General features: G+C 44.3%; 1 protein-coding gene across 5 annotated transcripts in view; it reads left to right on the top strand.

Annotated features, from left to right (window-relative positions):
• The window catches only part of LOC128695978 (serine-rich adhesin for platelets), a 203,918-nt gene that overhangs the window by 180,150 nt on the left and 6,219 nt on the right, over positions 1–17,549 (top strand). For all 5 annotated transcript variants that reach the window (XM_070093092.1, XM_070093093.1, XM_070093094.1 and 2 more), the window contains 3 exons: positions 3,593–3,781; positions 9,311–9,422; positions 15,878–16,011. In XM_070093092.1, the coding sequence (XP_069949193.1) occupies positions 3,593–3,781; positions 9,311–9,422; positions 15,878–16,011 (435 nt within the window). The remainder of the gene's footprint in view (positions 1–3,592; positions 3,782–9,310; positions 9,423–15,877; positions 16,012–17,549) is intronic.

Here is a 17,549-nt window from a genome sequence, read left to right as displayed (position 1 = left end):
CACCTGGTGGTTCACAATTACACTCACTCACTCATTTGACCATAAACAGAAATATTAATCTCAATCTTAAAATAATGAATCCTATGATACTCCAATACTGAAACTATGTATAGTGCCAAAACAAAAGCATTCACATTGCTAAACTCACAAACTAGTATTTAGTCACTTAGCCATAATACCAACTTACCTCATAATTTGTAATATTTTAAAATAAAGAATTAAACTAAGTCTGCCCGAAATGCCTAGCCATGCTAGGCGTTCTAGTGGTACACTCTGTAATCATTTTATATCTACATGTGAACTACACAACAACCAAATTCTGTAAATTCAACATTGTAAGCTTTATAGAGAATAAACTTTGAATTCATTCTAATGAGGACACTAGAGCACTCCAGGATGATTTGAATATACTGATGCAATGGCTGGAGAAGTGGCAGATGCAGTTTATTATTGACAAATGCAAAGTTCTAAATGTTGGACAGTTAATTAACCATGCCACATATAAACTAAATAATGTAGATCTTAATACTACTGATTGCGAAAAGGATTTAGGAGTTCTGGTTAGCAGTAATCTAAAACCAAGACAGTGCATTAGTGTTCGCAATAAAGCTAACAGAATTCTTGGCTTCATATCTAGAAGTATAAATAATAGAAGTCCTCAGGTTGTTCTTCAACTCTATATATCCTTGGTTAGGCCTTATTTAGACTATGCTGCTCAGTTCTGGTCACCGTATTACAGAATGGATATAAATGCTCTGGAAAACGTACAGAGGAGGATGACAATGATGATCCCATGTATCAGAAATCTTCCCTTTGAGGATAGACTGAGGGCCCTGAATCTGCACTCTCTCGAAAGGCGAATTAGGGGGGATATGACTGAGGTGTATAAATGGAAGACAGAAATAAATAAAGGAGATGTAAATAGAGTGCTGAAAATTTCCAGCCAAGACAGGACTCGCAGCAATGGTTTCAAGTTGGAAAAATTTAGATTCATGAAGGTTATAGGAGATTCAGGAAGGATATAGGAAAGCACTGGTTTGGTAATAGAGTTGTGGATGAGTGGAACAAACTCCCGAGTACAGTTATTCAGGCTAAAACGTTGTGTAGTTTTAAAAATAGGTTAGATAAATACATGAGTGGGTGTGGGTGGGTGTGAGTTGGACCTGACTAGCTTGTTCTGCTGGGTCTGGTGCCGTGATCCATCCTTGAGTGGAGGTGAACAGACTGGGTGGGTCATTGGGCTAATCCGGGGGGGGGGGTCATTGGGCTTATCCGGGATGGGGGGACATGGACCTGCTCCGCATGGGTCAGTAGGCCTGTGGCAGTGTTCCTTCTTTCTTATGTTTGTTGACTGATCTTAATGAAATTTTTATAGGCCAAAAACATCATGTGCGCTTATGAAGAAAAATGAATGAACGGAATGGGACAATAAAGAAGCAAAAATTTCAAGCTGTCCACACGCCTGTTAACATTCTTTAGTCTTTGACCTGCTCGGTCGGTTATATAACAGCATTTTAGATATGTGGTGCGGCCAGCATGGCTATGTTGTCGAGGTATTAGGTTAGTTAAGTAAGTTTATTCAGGTATACACAAATACAGTTACGTAGAATTATCATACATAGCAGCATATGTGTAGAGAACCTGGGATAACCGAAAAAAGTCAGACAGTGGCTTATTTCCATTGGTGGGTAATGTTCGTCATTGTTACGACTTTGATGTCGTAACTTAAAATGTTCGTGGCTGCTAAAGACTGCTCACACTGCTGTCTAGAGGTTATAAAATTACACTAAAAAACACAACAAACCTTGGGCCAGCATGTACTCATATATTAAACAATATTAATTATTATTAGGAAGGAAGGACAAAAACTTACCTATATAAAAATATATCTACATTAATAGTAACTTATATACAACTTATAACTACTATATAAAACCACCACACTAAAGTTCACATCAACTCACTAACACACTGCTACTAATGAGTTCAACAAAATAAATGAAAATTTATGAACAGGGAGGCTCCATGGCACCCTCTATCTGCAGGCTACATAGCCTACAGTGGAAACGTTAAATACTCTCCAAAACACAGGCCCTTGCATATTAGGGTTTTACTAAAAAACTTACCAAAATTACCTACTCTAACTACCGCCCAAACATGACTTTACCTCCGTCTGGTATTGAACTAAAAACACCTCATCTGCTCCCGTCTCCTGGCCACTCTAACTGGCCGGGAATAATACTCGTTCGGATTCAGTCCAAACCCGGAACTTCGTATGTTATACGGAAAATGACATTATACATGGAGCGTTATTTTATATAAATATTTTTTACAGTATTCCATAACAGTCAGGGAACAGAACAAGTGTTTCCTGACGCAGGTCTTAAGTCAGATGATGATCCGCCGTTGGAGCTTTTTGGTCATCTGATAGAGGCCTTCCGCTGGTTTACTGGTTAACCCCTTTAAAAATTATGGTCAGAGCTACAACCACTTGATATATATTTCCTTCCTTCTTTCTTGATTCGCCGCCTTCTTCTCGATTCGCCAGTACTCTCGCCGCCCGGGCCTTTTCCAAGTGGTGGCCCGACCTTGGCTCCCTGTCTCGGGAGTGTCTCAGACCAATGTCTGCCATGGGAGGAGGTACAATTGCCTCCTCATCGTTGGGACCAACTGTCTCCACGCCTAGCCACATTCCCCGCCCTCACGGGGCTCGTAGGGAGAAGCTAGGCCTCTCTGGTCTGCCATCCCCGCCCCAAGGGGACTAATGGGAATGACAGTCTTGTGAGCTGCAAGCTCTGGCTCAGGCACCTACCCTACCCTAGAAGGGCTGGGCATGGTGACGATGTTGGTTCGCCTCTCGGTGTAGGGTTTGTGCTGTTGTCAAATATATAATTCATGGGATAAGCCAAATTTGTGAAAAAAGAAACAACAACTAAGTTCTGCTCTCATGGTGTTGAAGATTTTTAAATCAGATATAGAGTATGTTTTAATGACGTTGCTGATTTCCTTGTTCATCAGTGGATATATCTTCTGTTGGGGTCAGTATTACATTCACTTACTAAATTGGCTATAACCATAACCATAATTTTTAAAAGGGTGGAGGGGTAAGCCAATGGAAGGCCTCGGCAGATGACCAAAAGCTCCAGCTGCGGGGTCATCACATGACTAAGACCCGCATCGGGAAACACTTGTCCTGTTTCCTGACTAACCTAACCTAACCCAACACAACCCAACCAGTCAATATTGCATATTTTTTTAATTACCTTTATGGTTTTATTTTCTGTTTTAGTGTTTTTTTGTGTCATGTGAATATTTTAGCCTTTTATCTGTCCCAGCGATTCATATATAAGTGTTTTTGTGACATTTGTATTTTTAGTCAGCAGTTAAAACCGTCTGGCTTCTAATTCAACGTTTTCTTCTGTTTCTTTCCCTATTTGATCTCTTCAAATTATCTCACTGGACAGTTTTTAAACACACCTTATAAGCTTATTCTTCACTTTCGTTTCTTCATTTTCTTCCACTGGCCTAAATCACTTAGAGAAAACCTCCTGCAAATTAAAAATAAGTATAATTTTTCCACTTTATCATTCAGTGTCTACCGCACCTGGAGAACCTCCTGACGCAGGGAGTGAGCCAAGGCAGCTCTGAGTATATAGTGGAGCGTCTGGAGTTGGCCATGCAGCCTGTGGAAGACAGACTGTACTTTGCAGAACCTCTCCTGCAGCAGCTGTGGTTGAGGCTTTTCCAGCACGCTACTCTCCTCATGAACATTTTCATCCAGGTGTGATGCAAATCTTTTAGAATCCCGATAAGTTGAACATTGAGAACTTGTGCAAAATTTGGGAATCTTTACTGAGGAAACGTTTCGCCAGCCATTGTCTTCTTCAGTCCAATACAGAGAAGAACAATCCATCAATCCCAAGACTGATGGACTGAGCACATCGACTCCAGTGAGAGGGACTAATTACCTCACGCTTCTCCGTTCTTCTCTGCGTTGGACTGAAGAAGTCAATGGTTGCAGAAACTTTGGCACCATAAAGTTTCTCAAATAGTGTCTTATTCATTATTTATATATTACACTTCCTGCTCTTGGGAAAATGATTTAAGCGACATACAACCTTAATGGACACTTTTGCAGTCAATAAGATTTAGACCAAATAAATTAACTAAAACATATTGTACATGGCTTCATTGTAGGCAGATTGTATTTTATATTAATACAATTATTTAGATTAATGCTAACATGGTTAGTTTTGTCCCCAAAACTGTGTTGTGTTTATATGGTTGTGTAGCCCATGATCAGTACTTGAGGGACTACTGTCCCAAGCATACTCCATGATCAGTACTTGAGGGACTACTGTCCCAAGCATACTCCATGGTCAGTACTTGAAAGACTACTGTCCCAAGCATACTCCATGATCAGTACTTGAGGGACTACTGTCCCAAGCATACTCCATGATCAGTACTTGAGGGACTACTGTCCCAAGCATACTCCATGATCAGTACTTGAGGGACTACTGTCCCAAGCATACTCCATGGTCAGTACTTGAGGGACTACTCTCCCAAGCATACTCCATGATCAGTACTTGAGGGACTACTCTCCCAAGCATACTCCATGGTCAGTATTTGAGGGACTACTGTCCCAAGCATACTCCATGATCAGTACTTGAGGGACTACTGTCCCAAGCATACTCCATGATCAGTACTTGAGGGACTACTGTCCCAAGCATACTCCATGATCAGTACTTGAGGGACTACTGTCCCAAGCATACTCCATGATCAGTACTTGAGGGACTACTGTCCCAAGCATACTCCTTGATCAGTACTTGAGGGACTACTCTCCCAAGCATACTCCATGGTCAGTGCTTGAGGGACTACTGTCCCAAGCATACTCCATGATCAGTACTTGAGGGACTACTGTCCCAAGCATACTCCATGATCAGTACTTGAGGGACTACTGTCCCAAGCATACTCCATGATCAGTACTTGAGGGACTACTGTCCCAAGCATACTCCATGATCAGTACTTGAGGGACTACTGTCCCAAGCATACTCCATGATCAGTACTTGAGGGACTACTGTCCCAAGCATACTCCATGATCAGTATACTTGAGGGACTACTGTCCCAAGCATACTCCATGATCAGTACTTGAGGGACTACTGTCCCAAGCATACTCCATGATCAGTACTTGAGGGACTACTGTCCCAAGCATACTCCATGATCAGTACTTGAGGGACTACTGTCCCAAGCATACTCCTTGATCAGTACTTGAGGGACTACTGTCCCAAGCATACTGCATGGTCAGTGCTTGAGGGACTACTGTCCCAAGCATACTCCATGATCAGTACTTGAGGGACTACTGTCCCAAGCATACTCCATGATCAGTACTTGAGGGACTACTGTCCCAAGCATACTCCATGATCAGTACTTGAGGGACTACTCTCCCAAGCATACTCCATGGTCAGTGCTTGAGGGACTACTGTCCCAAGCATACTCCATGGTCAGTACTTGAGGGACTACTGTCTCAAGCATACTCCATGATCAGTACTTGAGGGACTACTGTCCCAAGCATACTCCTTGATCAGTACTTGAGGGACTACTCTCCCAAGCATACTCCATGGTCAGTGCTTGAGGGACTACTGTCCCAAGCATACTCCATGATCAGTACTTGAGGGACTACTCTCCCAAGCATACTCCATGATCCGTACTTGAGGGACTACTGTCCCAAGCATACTCCATGATCAGTACTTGAGGGACTACTGTCCCAAGCATACTCCATGATCAGTACTTGAGGGACTACTGTCCCAAGCATACTCCATGATCAGTCCTTGAGGGACTACTGTCCCAAGCATACTCCATGATCAGTACTTGAGGGACTACTGTCCCAAGCATACTCCATGATCAGTACTTGAGGGACTACTGTCCCAAGCATACTCCATGATCAGTCCTTGAGGGACTACTGTCCCAAGCATACTCCATGGTCAGTGCTTGAGGGACTACTGTCCCAAGCATACTCCATGATCAGTACTTGAGGGACTACTGTCCCAAGCATACTCCATGGTCATTGCTTGAGGGACTATTGTTCCTAGCATACTCCATGATCAGTACTTGAGGGACTACTGTCCCAAGCATACTCCATGGTCAATGCTTGAGGGACTACTGTCCCAAGCATACTCCATGGTCAGTGCTTGAGGGACTATTGTTCCTAGCATACTCCATGATCAGTACTTGAGGGACTACTGTCCCAAGCATACTCCATGGTCAGTGCTTGAGGGACTATTGTTCCTAGCATACTCCATGATCAGTACTTGAGGGACTACTGTCCCAAGCATACTCCATGATCAGTACTTGAGGGACTACTGTCCCAAGCATACTCCATGGTCAGTACTTGAGGGACTACTGTCCCAAGCATACTCCATGATCAGTACTTGAGGGACTGCTGTCCCAAGCATACTCCATGGTCAGTGCTTGAGGGACTACTCTCCCAAGCATACTCCATGGTCAGTACTTGAGGGACTACTGTCCCAAGCATACTCCATGGTCAGTGCTTGAGGGACTACTGTCCCAAGCATACTCCATGGTCAGTGCTTGAGGAACTATTGTTCCTAGCATACTCCATGGTCAGTGCTTGAGGGACTACTGTCCCAAGCATACTCCATGGTCAGTGCTTGAGGGACTACTGTCCCAAGCATACTCCATGATCAGTACTTGAGGGACTACTGTCCCAAGCATACTCCATGGTCAGTGCTTGAGGGACTATTGTTCCTAGCATACTCCATGGTCAGTGCTTGAGGGACTACTGTCCCAAGCATACTCCATGGTCAGTGCTTGAGGGACTACTGTCCCAAGCATACTCCATGATCAGTACTTGAGTGACTACTGTCCCAAGCATACTCCATGGTCAGTGCTTGAGGGACTACTGTCCCAAGCATACTCCATGGTCAGTGCTTGAGGGACTACTGTCCCAAGCATACTCCATGGTCAGTGCTTGAGGTACTATTGTTCCTAGCATACTCCATGGTCAGTGCTTGAGGGACTACTGTCCCAAGCATACTCCATGGTCAGTGCTTGAGGGACTATTGTTCCTAGCATACTCCATGGTCAGTGCTTGAGGGACTACTGTCCCAAGCATACTCCATGGTCAGTGCTTGAGGGACTACTGTCCCAAGCATACTCCATGATCAGTACTTGAGGGACTACTGTCCCAAGCATACTCCATGGTCAGTACTTGAGGGACTACTGTCCCAAGCATACTCCATGGTCAGTGCTTGAGGGACTACTGTCCCAAGAATACTCCATGGTCAGTGCTTGAGGTACTATTGTTCCTAGCATACTCCATGGTCAGTGCTTGAGGGACTACTGTCCCAAGCATACTCCATGGTCAGTGCTTGAGGGACTACTGTCCCAAGCATACTCCATGATCAGTACTTGAGGGACTACTGTCCCAAGCATACTCCATGGTCAGTGCTTGAGGGACTATTGTTCCTAGCATACTCCATGGTCAGTGCTTGAGGGACTACTGTCCCAAGCATACTCCATGGTCAGTGCTTGAGGGACTACTGTCCCAAGCATACTCCATGATCAGTACTTAAGGGACTACTGTCCCAAGCATACTCCATGGTCAGTGCTTGAGGGACTACTCTCCCAAGCATACTCCATGGTCAGTGCTTGAGGGACTACTGTCCCAAGCATACTCCATGATCAGTACTTGAGGGACTACTGTCCCAAGCATACTCCATGATCAGTACTTGAGGGACTACTGTCCCAAGCATACTCCATGATCAGTACTTGAGGGACTACTGTCCCAAGCATACTCCATGGTCAGTACTTGAGGGACTACTGTCCCAAACATACTCCATGGTCAGTACTTGAGGGACTACTGTCCCAAACATACTCCATGGTCAGTACTTGAGGGACTACTGTCCCAAGCATACTCCATGGTCAGTACTTGAGGGACTACTGTCCCAAGCATACTCCATGATCAGTACTTGAGGGACTACTGTCCCAAGCATACTGCATGGTCAGTGCTTGAGGGACTACTGTCCCAAACATACTCCATGGTCAGTACTTGAGGGACTACTGTCCCAAGCATACTCCATGATCAGTACTTGAGGGACTACTGTCCCAAGCATACTCCATGATCAGTACTTGAGGGACTACTCTCCCAAGCATACTCCATGATCAGTACTTGAGGGACTACTGTCCCAAGCATACTCCATGATCAGTACTTGAGGGACTACTGTCCCAAGCATACTCCTTGATCAGTACTTGAGGGACTACTGTCCCAAGCATACTCCATGGTCAGTGCTTGAGGGACTACTGTCCCAAGCATACTCCATGGTCAGTACTTGAGGGACTACTGTCCCAAGCATACTCCATGGTCAGTGCTTGAGGGACTACTGTCCCAAGCATACTCCATGGTCAGTACTTGAGGGACTACTGTCCCAAGCATACTCCATGGTCAGTGCTTGAGGGACTACTGTCCCAAACATACTCCATGGTCAGTACTTGAGGGACTACTGTCCCAAGCATACTCCATGGTCAGTGCTTGAGGGACTACTGTCCCAAACATACTCCATGGTCAGTACTTGAGGGACTACTGTCCCAAGCATACTCCATGGTCAGTGCTTGAGGGACTACTGTCCCAAACATACTCCATGGTCAGTACTTGAGGGACTACTGTCCCAAGCATACTCCATGGTCAGTGCTTGAGGGACTACTGTCCCAAGCATACTCCATGGTCAGTGCTTGAGGGACTACTGTCCCAAGCATACTCTATGATCAGTGCTTGAGGGATGTTATACTTTCATCAATACTTCCCTGCTGTGACCCACCAAGATCACCTCTTCGTTTATAAACGATTTAAATCAGTAATGTTTACAGTTGTGAATGTTCTGTTATACTTTACTTCTCTATGTAGACCTTCAGCAAGTATATTAATTCGAATACATGACGGCAAGAGTTCCCACTTGAAGAGGCTGGCACTCTTTCCAGTTGGCACTGTTCCCAGCTGGCGAGGTTGACATCTGACAGCTGGTTATGCATTATTACTCTAATGTTTACTTTTGTACATTAATAAAATTTCTTATTTCCTTCTCATACATTCTGATGTAGTGAATGTAAAGTGGATCATTCTCTGATGTAGTGAATGTACAGTGGATCATTCGTCAAAATGTTACTACATGTCCGTTATGCATTCTGTTATTAAAGTATATTATTGGAACATACTAAACTATAAAAGAACATTAATGTCTTGCAAAATGTTGAGAAAACTCCGTAGAGAGAATACTGACGATAACTGTTGGTTCAGGGAAGCCGACGTGAGGAACTACGACGACTCAGGAGCGTCTTGGCTGACACACACACCTTCCTCACCAATCAAGACGGTGTAGGACTCCAGCTCCCGGCCGAGGTCAATAAGGGTAAGATTGTAATGTTTGTCCTCAATTTGTTTCTTAAACTACACAAAGTCTTCAAACATCACAACATCTCTAGACGTGTATCAACATAATATACCTACAAGGTATACGTATTATGTTGATAAAAGTTCCAGGAGCTGGAGGTCAATAACTAAAGAGACAATACCATTTATTTTATTGTTTTTGTCCTTTTTTTTTTCTTTTTTTTTTTTTTTGAATAAGCGTATATGACTTCCCTTCATATTAGTTTCATTAAAATCGGCCAACAAACAAATGAATAAAAAAATATATACTGAAAACTGGAAATGGCATATCATCCAGACATACTTTCCTCACCTACTGGCACTACCAAAAGTATTTTTGGCACTCGCTGCTGATTAAACAATGCTAAACCGATTTTATCATGGGGGGAAATGCTGTAAAAGATTCATTTTGATACAGTTACACAAAAATACAGTTACACAAAATTTCATACTCAGACTTGGCGGAAGTCTTCGACAAGTGTAATAGCGCACAAAATGCGTGATAAAGGAATAACAGGAATAGTGGGTAGATGGATCTATAACTTCCTAACAAATACAACACAAAGAGTAATAGTAAACAGAGTAAAGTCTGAGGCGGCTACGGTGAAAAGCTCTGTTCTACAAGGCACAGTACTTGTTCCCATCCTGTTCCTCATCTTCATATCTGACATAGACAGAGAATGTAAGCCACAGTACCGCAAGGCCTGGTCATATGCCGGGCCACAGAGACGTTGACCCCCGGAACATCCTGCAGGTATACCTGGGGAGTGTTTCGGGGATCAACGTCCCCGCGGCCCGGTCTGTGACCAGGCCTCCTGGTGGATCAGGATCTGATCAACCAGGCTGTTATCGCTGGCCACACGCAGATCGACGTAGGAACCACAGCCCGGCTGGTCAGGTACTGACTTTAGGTGCCTGTCCAGTGCCTTCTTGAAGACAGCCAGGGGTCTATTGATAATCCTCCTTGTGTATGGTGGGAGGCAGTTGAACGGTCTTGGGTCCCTGACACTTCTTGTGTTGTCTCCTAGGCATGTTGCATCTCCTGCCGAGTCTTTTGCTTTCGTAAGGAGTGATTTTTATGTGCAAATTTGGGACTAGTCCCTCTAGGATTTTCCATGTGTATATTATCAAGTAATAGGTGGCTCGTGGCCTGGTTGACAAGCTCTCACTTCACACGCTGAGGGTTGAGGTCGATTTCCGCCAAGGACGGAAACATTGATCATGTTTCCTTACACCTGTTGTCCATGTTAACCCATCAGTAAAATGGGTACCTGAGTGTTAGTCGACTGGTGTGGGTCGCATCCTGGGACCAAATTGACCTAATTTGCCCGAACTAAAGATATTATTATTATTATTATTATTATTATTATTATTATTATTATTATTATTATTATTATTATTATTCTCGCTGGCGTTCCAGGGATTACAAATCAAGGAACTTCCCAGTAATTTAGATGCTTTATCGTATTTATACGTGCAGTGAAAGTTCTCTGTACATTCTCCAGGTCAGCAATTTTGCCTGCCTTGAAAGGGGCAGTTAGTGTACAACAATATTCCAGCCTAAAGAGAACATACTCCAATGGAAATAAATCACTTTGTCTGACTTTTTGGAGTTATCCCAGGTCAGTTATGTTACTGTGTATGATAGTTGTAGTTATGTGTACTTGTGCCTAAATAAAGTTACTTACTCTAGGTATACCTAAGATAACCCTCCAAAAATCTGAAAAGTGGCTTATTTCCATTTCAATCCGTTCATTATTAATGGAGATTGGTGAATAAATAGGTTATTTACTCACTTCCCATATATCGATGAAAACACGGCCAAGCATTTTACTTTTAAGCAATTTTTTTTTAGAGATTAGATTTAGATTTTGCCACCGAAGTGGCTAGTTTATTATGCGCCCCATATCCACCCTGTGGACGGTAGCGCGAGAGCATATGGATACATAAAAGCCCCAGGAACTAGGCCCCAAAAGGATTACAGGTGTACATTTGGATTTATATGTACAGTTTACTTATCTGTTACAAGCAAATTTAGGAAATTTGCTTAGTATATCTTGTATCTTATTTTCATTAATAAGGTATCTTGACATGTCACATAGTTTATTATACTGTCTGTCTCTGTATTCCTCAATAAGTGGACAATTAAGCTCATTTCTCGATTTTCTCGATTTTTTTTTTTGTACCTGCCCTTCCCATGTGAAGAGTCTCGCCCCTTCAAGAGGCGCCCCAGCAACTTGAGCTCAACATACTCACAATGTTGGCTGTCATTCTCACAATGCCCAGCAGCTGTACACCAACACTCTTAGGAGGGCCAGGAGCTGGAACTCAGATTATTAAATCCAACGAAAAGTGAGAAATATTCATAAGCAACACAAATATCAATGTTACATTAACTAAAAGACTCAGGATCACCTCAAATATTAATTAAAACACTCACAGTAAAAATTAAAAAAATATGGAAAAAAATTAACACATTAGAAATAGTGTAAATGTTTTCTTTATTATTTTTTTGTGTGGACACCATTATAAATTTACATATATAATAAAAGAGCTTAGCTGCCATTAATTACAAATTCTATTCGTAGTCAGCAGAAGCCAGAGAATGTTTTCCAAAGTTAGTTATACCAGCAGCTACAAGGTAGGAGTTAGGTTTGTCAGGAAACAGGACAAGTGTTGACTGTCGCGGGTCTTAGTCATATGACGATCCACAGCTGGAGCTTTCGGTCATCAGACCGAGGCCTTCCGCTAGCTTACTGGTCCACCCCTTTAAAAATTTTGGTTATCATTATTACCACTTGCCACATCAGCAGCTACAAGAATGTCGTAGCTATTTCATTCTCTTCCACAGTGGAGGGTGATGTAGCTGGGTCTTCTACAGTGGAGGGTGATGTAGCTGGGTCTTCTACGGTGGAGGGTGATGTACCTGGGTCTTCTACGGTGGAGGGTGATGTAGCTGGGTCTCCTACGGTGGAGGGTGAGGTAGCTGGGTCTTCTACAGTGGAGGGTGATGTAGCTGGGTCTTCTACGGTGGAGGGTGATGTAGCTGGGTCTTCTACGGTGGAGGGTGATGTAGCTGGGTCTTCTACGGTGGAGGGTGATGTAGCTGGGTCTCCTACGGTGGAGGGTGAGGTAGCTGGGTCTTCTACGGTGGAGGGTGATGTAGCTGGGTCTTCTACGGTGGAGGGTGATGTACCTGGGTCTTCTACGGTAGAGGGTGAGGTAGCTGGGTCTTCTACGGTGGAGGGTGAGGTGGCTGGGTCTCCTGCGGTGGAGGGTGAGGTAGCTGGGCCTGTCGTGTGGGGTTCGGTAGGAGATTGATGGATAAGGTAAACTCACTTGTTGGATGGTAACGCTATATTGTCAGACTGTGGTAATGGGAGATGGAGCCCAGCCTGCCGTGTTCTGCCTTCTTCTATGCCTATGCGTCGAGTGAGAGAGAGGCAGCTTGTCTCACTGACTCATGCTGTATCCTGTGACGTCATACAGTCACTCGGCCTAGGGATCTTCTATATAAAGCACATGGATGGTACTATGATACGCTATACAACACATATAAGGGGATCAGCAACTATGCTGACAGGTCTTCTACAGTGGAGGGTGATGTAGCTGGGTCTTCTACGGTGGAGGGTGAGGTAGCTGGGTCTTCTACGGTGGAGGGTGATGTAGCTGGGTCTTCTACGGTGGAGGGTGAGGTAGCTGGGTCTCCTGCGGTGGAGGGTGAGGTAGCTGGGTCTTCTACGGTGGAGGGTGATGTAGCTGGGTCTTCTACGGTGGAGGGTGAGGTAGCTGGGTCTCCTGCAGTGGAGGGTGAGGTAGCCGGGTCTTCTACGGTGGAGGGTGAGGTAGCTGGGTCTTCTACGGTGGAGGGTGATGTAGCTGGGTCTCCTACGGTGGAGGGTGAGGTAGCTGGGTCTCCTATAGTGGAGGGTGAGGTAGCTGGGTCTTCTACGGTGGAGTGTGAGGTACCTGGGTCTTCCATGGTGGGGGTGAGGTACCTGGGTCTTCTATGGTGGAGGGTGAGGTAGCTGGGTCTTCTACGGTGGAGTGTGAGGTAGTTGGGTCTTTTATGGTGGGGGTGAGGTAGCTGGGTCTTCTATGGTGGAGGGTGAGGTAGCTGGGTCTTCTACGATGGAGGGTGAGGTAGTTGGGTCTTTTATGGTGGGGGTGAGGTACCTGGGTCTTCTATGGTGGAGGGTGAGGTAGCTGGGTCTTCTACGATGGAGGGTGAGGTAGTTGGGTCTTTTATGGTGGGGGTGAGGTAGCTGGGTCTTCCATGGTGGGGGTTAGGTAGTTGGGTCTTCCATGGCGGTGGGTGAGGTAGCTGGGTCTTTCATGGTGGTGGGTGAGGTAGCTGGGTCTTCCATGGTGGGGGGGTGAGGTAGCTGGGTCTTCCATGGTGGGGGGGTGAGGTAGCTGGGTCTTCCATGGTGGGGGGGGTGAGGTAGTTGGGTTCTGATCCTCGGCTGCCCGGAGGTATTTGCTTATAACTAATTTCGCTTATTTTCGCATACTGTAAGCATAATAAATATCGCTTGTGTTGGCCAGCATGAACGTGGATAATGATGAAATAGGAGCATGGGAGTGGTCTCCCTGGTTTTGTTAAACATGTGCAAGCATCTGCTGGCCTCCCAAAGCTGTGTGGTGTCTGTTGCCTCTAGTGGTCTATGTCATCAGTGCGTCTCTTTCTCTCCGCCTTAGTAAAAGGTAAGATGTTTGGATTGAAATCTTTGGCTGGCACATGCACGCGCGCACAAACACACACACACACACACACACACACACACACACACACACACACACACACACACACACACACACACACACCTGGCAAACCTGAGAATAGCGTTCCGATACCTTAATAAGGAATCGTTCAAGACACTGTACACTGTGTATGTTAGGCCCATACTGGAGTATGCAGCACCAGTCTGGAACCCACACCTGGTCAAGCACATCAAGAAGTTAGAGAAAGTACAAAGGTTTGCAACAAGGCTAGTCCCAGAGCTCAAGGGAATGTCGTACTAGGAAAGGTTAAGGGAAATCGGACTGACGACACTGGAGGACAGAAGGGTCAGGGGAGACATGATAACGACATACAAGATACTGCGGGGAATAGACAAGGTGGACAGAGATAGGATGTTCCAGAGAGGGGACACAGGGACAAGGGGTCACAACTGGAAGCTGAAGACTCAGACGAGTCACAGGGACGTTAGGAAGTATTTCTTCAGTCATAGAGTTATCAGCAAGTGGAATAGCCTAGCAAGTGAAGTAGTGGAGGCAGGAACCATACATAGTTTTAAGAAGAGGTATGACAAAGCTCAGGAAGCAGAGAGAGGATCCAGTAGCGATCAGTGAAGAGGCGGGGCCAGGAGGTGAGTCTCGACCCCTGCAACCACAATTAGGTGAGTACACACAAATTATGTATATACACTCATTATTGGGTAGGGCTGCCCTTTGCCCCCAGAACAGCCTGAATTTTTCGTGGCATGGATTCAGCAAGGTGCTGGAAACATTCCTTAAACATGACTCACGAAATCGTAATGACATGATTGCAATCAAGCCACAGTACGGGTGGGATTGAACTTGCGGCTAGTGAGTCGTAAAACTCCAGACCGACGCGTTAGCCACTGGGCCAACTGGCTACAATAAGATTTATCGAACTAGGTATATTTATACACCATAACATGCCTATGCTAACCTTCCTATGGTGTATAAATTTATCTAGTTGGATGACTCTTATTGTAGCCAGCTGGCCCAGTGGCTAACGCGTCGGTCTGGAGTTTTAAGAGTCACACGCCGTGAGTTCCATCCCCACTTGTATCGTGATTCCTTAGAGATCCTGGTACATGTTGACATGATAGTATCACGCAGTTGCTGCAGATTTGTTGGCTGCACATATATGGTATGAATCTCCCGTTCCACCACATCCCAGAAGTTTACACCAAATTCTGACCCTACCATCTGCACGTCGCAGCAGAAACCACGATTTCTCAGATCAGGTGAATTTTTTTTTAATCTTCAACTGTCCTGTTTTGGTGAGCCTGTGCCCACTGTAACCACAGTTTCCTGCTCCTAGCTGAAAAGGGGTAGAACCCAGTGTGGTTTTTCTTCTGCTGCTGCACTCCATCCACTTCAAAGTTTGACGGGTTGTGCGTTCATAGATGCTCTTCTACATACCATTGTTGTAATGCATTAATATTTAATTTACTGTTACCTTCCTGTCAGTTTAAACCAGTCAGGCGATTCTTCTCTGATCTCTTTTACTAACAAGGCCTTTTTACTTACAGAACTGCCGTCTCTTTCCATGCTGATGTTAGGTCTAAATAATAACTGAACCTCTTAACCATGTCTGCACTCTGAATGCTTTTAGGCACTGAGGTGCTGCCACATGAGTTGCTGATTAGATATTCGCATTAACAAGCAGGTATACCACAGAATATGAGTCGTTGCAAGAAGAGTTGAAGATTCTAGGAGCCACTTCGCCAGAACTTGTCTCCCAATTTTACCATGAACGGTACCAAGAGCAGCTTAAAGAGGGACCCAGTGCTTCTCGTACTCTTGTTCTTAATGTAAGTATTAAAATTTTTGTAGTCACCCTTGTTACCAGCAACACTAACTGATCTACCACGAGTCTGTATTAACACAGAACAACAGTGCTTCTCTCTTCCTATATTCCCATGTATGTTAATGTTAGCATCAAGATGTCAACATCACCACCGTGTCTTCTTAATTATAACTTTACTCTGTAATTATTGGTAGTAATACCGATAATAGTTCGGTAAATGGATATATAAGCTACATAACGAAACAAATATTAAGACAACGTTTCGGTCACCAGAGACCGTGTCAAGCCAGTATACACACACACACACACACACACACACACACACACACACACACACACACACACACACACACACACACACACATATATATATATATATATATATATATATATATATATATATATGTATGGAAGGAGGAGTATGGAAGAAGTAAATGTTTTCAGATACTTGGGAGTTGACGTGTCGGTGGATGGATTTATGAAGGATGAGGTTAATCATAGAATTGATGAGGGAAAAAAGGGAGTGGTGCATTGAGGTATATGTGGAGTCAAAAAACGTTATCTATGGAGGCAAAGAAGGGAATGTATGAAAGTATAGTAGTACCAACACTCTTATATGGGTGTGAAGTTTGGGTTGTAAATGCAGCAGCGAGGAGAAGGTTGGAGGCAGTGGAGATGTCCTGTCTAAGGGCAATGTGTGGTGTAAATATTATGCAGAAAATTCGGAGTGTGGAAATTAGGAAAAGGTGTGGAGTTAATAAAAGCATTAGTCAGAGGGCAGAAGAGGGGTTGTTGAGGTGGTTTGGACATTTAGAGAGAATGGATCAAAGTAGAATGACATGGAAAGCATATAAATCTATAGGGAAAGGAAGGCGAGGTAGGGGTCGTCCTCGAAAGGGTTGGAGAGAGGGGGTAAAGGAGGTTTTGTGGGCAAGGGGCTTGGACTTCCAGCAAGCGTGCGTGAGCGTGTTAGATAGGAGTGAATGGAGACGAATGGTACTTGGGACCTGACGATCTGTTGGAGTGTGAGCAGGGTAATATTTAGTGAAGGGATTCAGGGAAACCGGTTATGTTCATATAGTCGGACTTGAGTCCTGGAAATGGGAAGTACAATGCCTGCACTTTAAAGGAGGGGTTTGGAGGGATATGTTGTGTATCTTTATACGTATATGCTTCTAAGCTGTTGTATTCTGAGCACCTCTGCAAAAACAGTGATAATGTGTGAGTGTAGTGAAAGTGTTGAATGATGATGAAAGTATTTTCTTTTTGGGGATTTTCTTTCTTTTTTGGGTCACCCTGCCTCGGTGGGAGACGACCGACTTGTTGAAAAAATATATATATATATAAAATATATATATATATATATATATATATATATATATATATATATATATATATATATATATATATATATATATATATATATGGCTGAAGGAGACTCGAACCTACGAACCTTGGAACAAGGTACGCAGTGCTATACCCTTCTCACCTCATGGTGGGGGGGTGAGGTAGTTGGGTCTTCTATGGCGGGGGATGAGGTCT

The sequence above is a fragment of the Cherax quadricarinatus genome, chromosome 41, assembly GCF_038502225.1.
Source record: "Cherax quadricarinatus isolate ZL_2023a chromosome 41, ASM3850222v1, whole genome shotgun sequence".
Taxonomy (NCBI): Eukaryota; Metazoa; Arthropoda; class Malacostraca; order Decapoda; family Parastacidae; genus Cherax; species Cherax quadricarinatus.
This window is presented reverse-complemented; position numbering and strand designations above follow the sequence as displayed.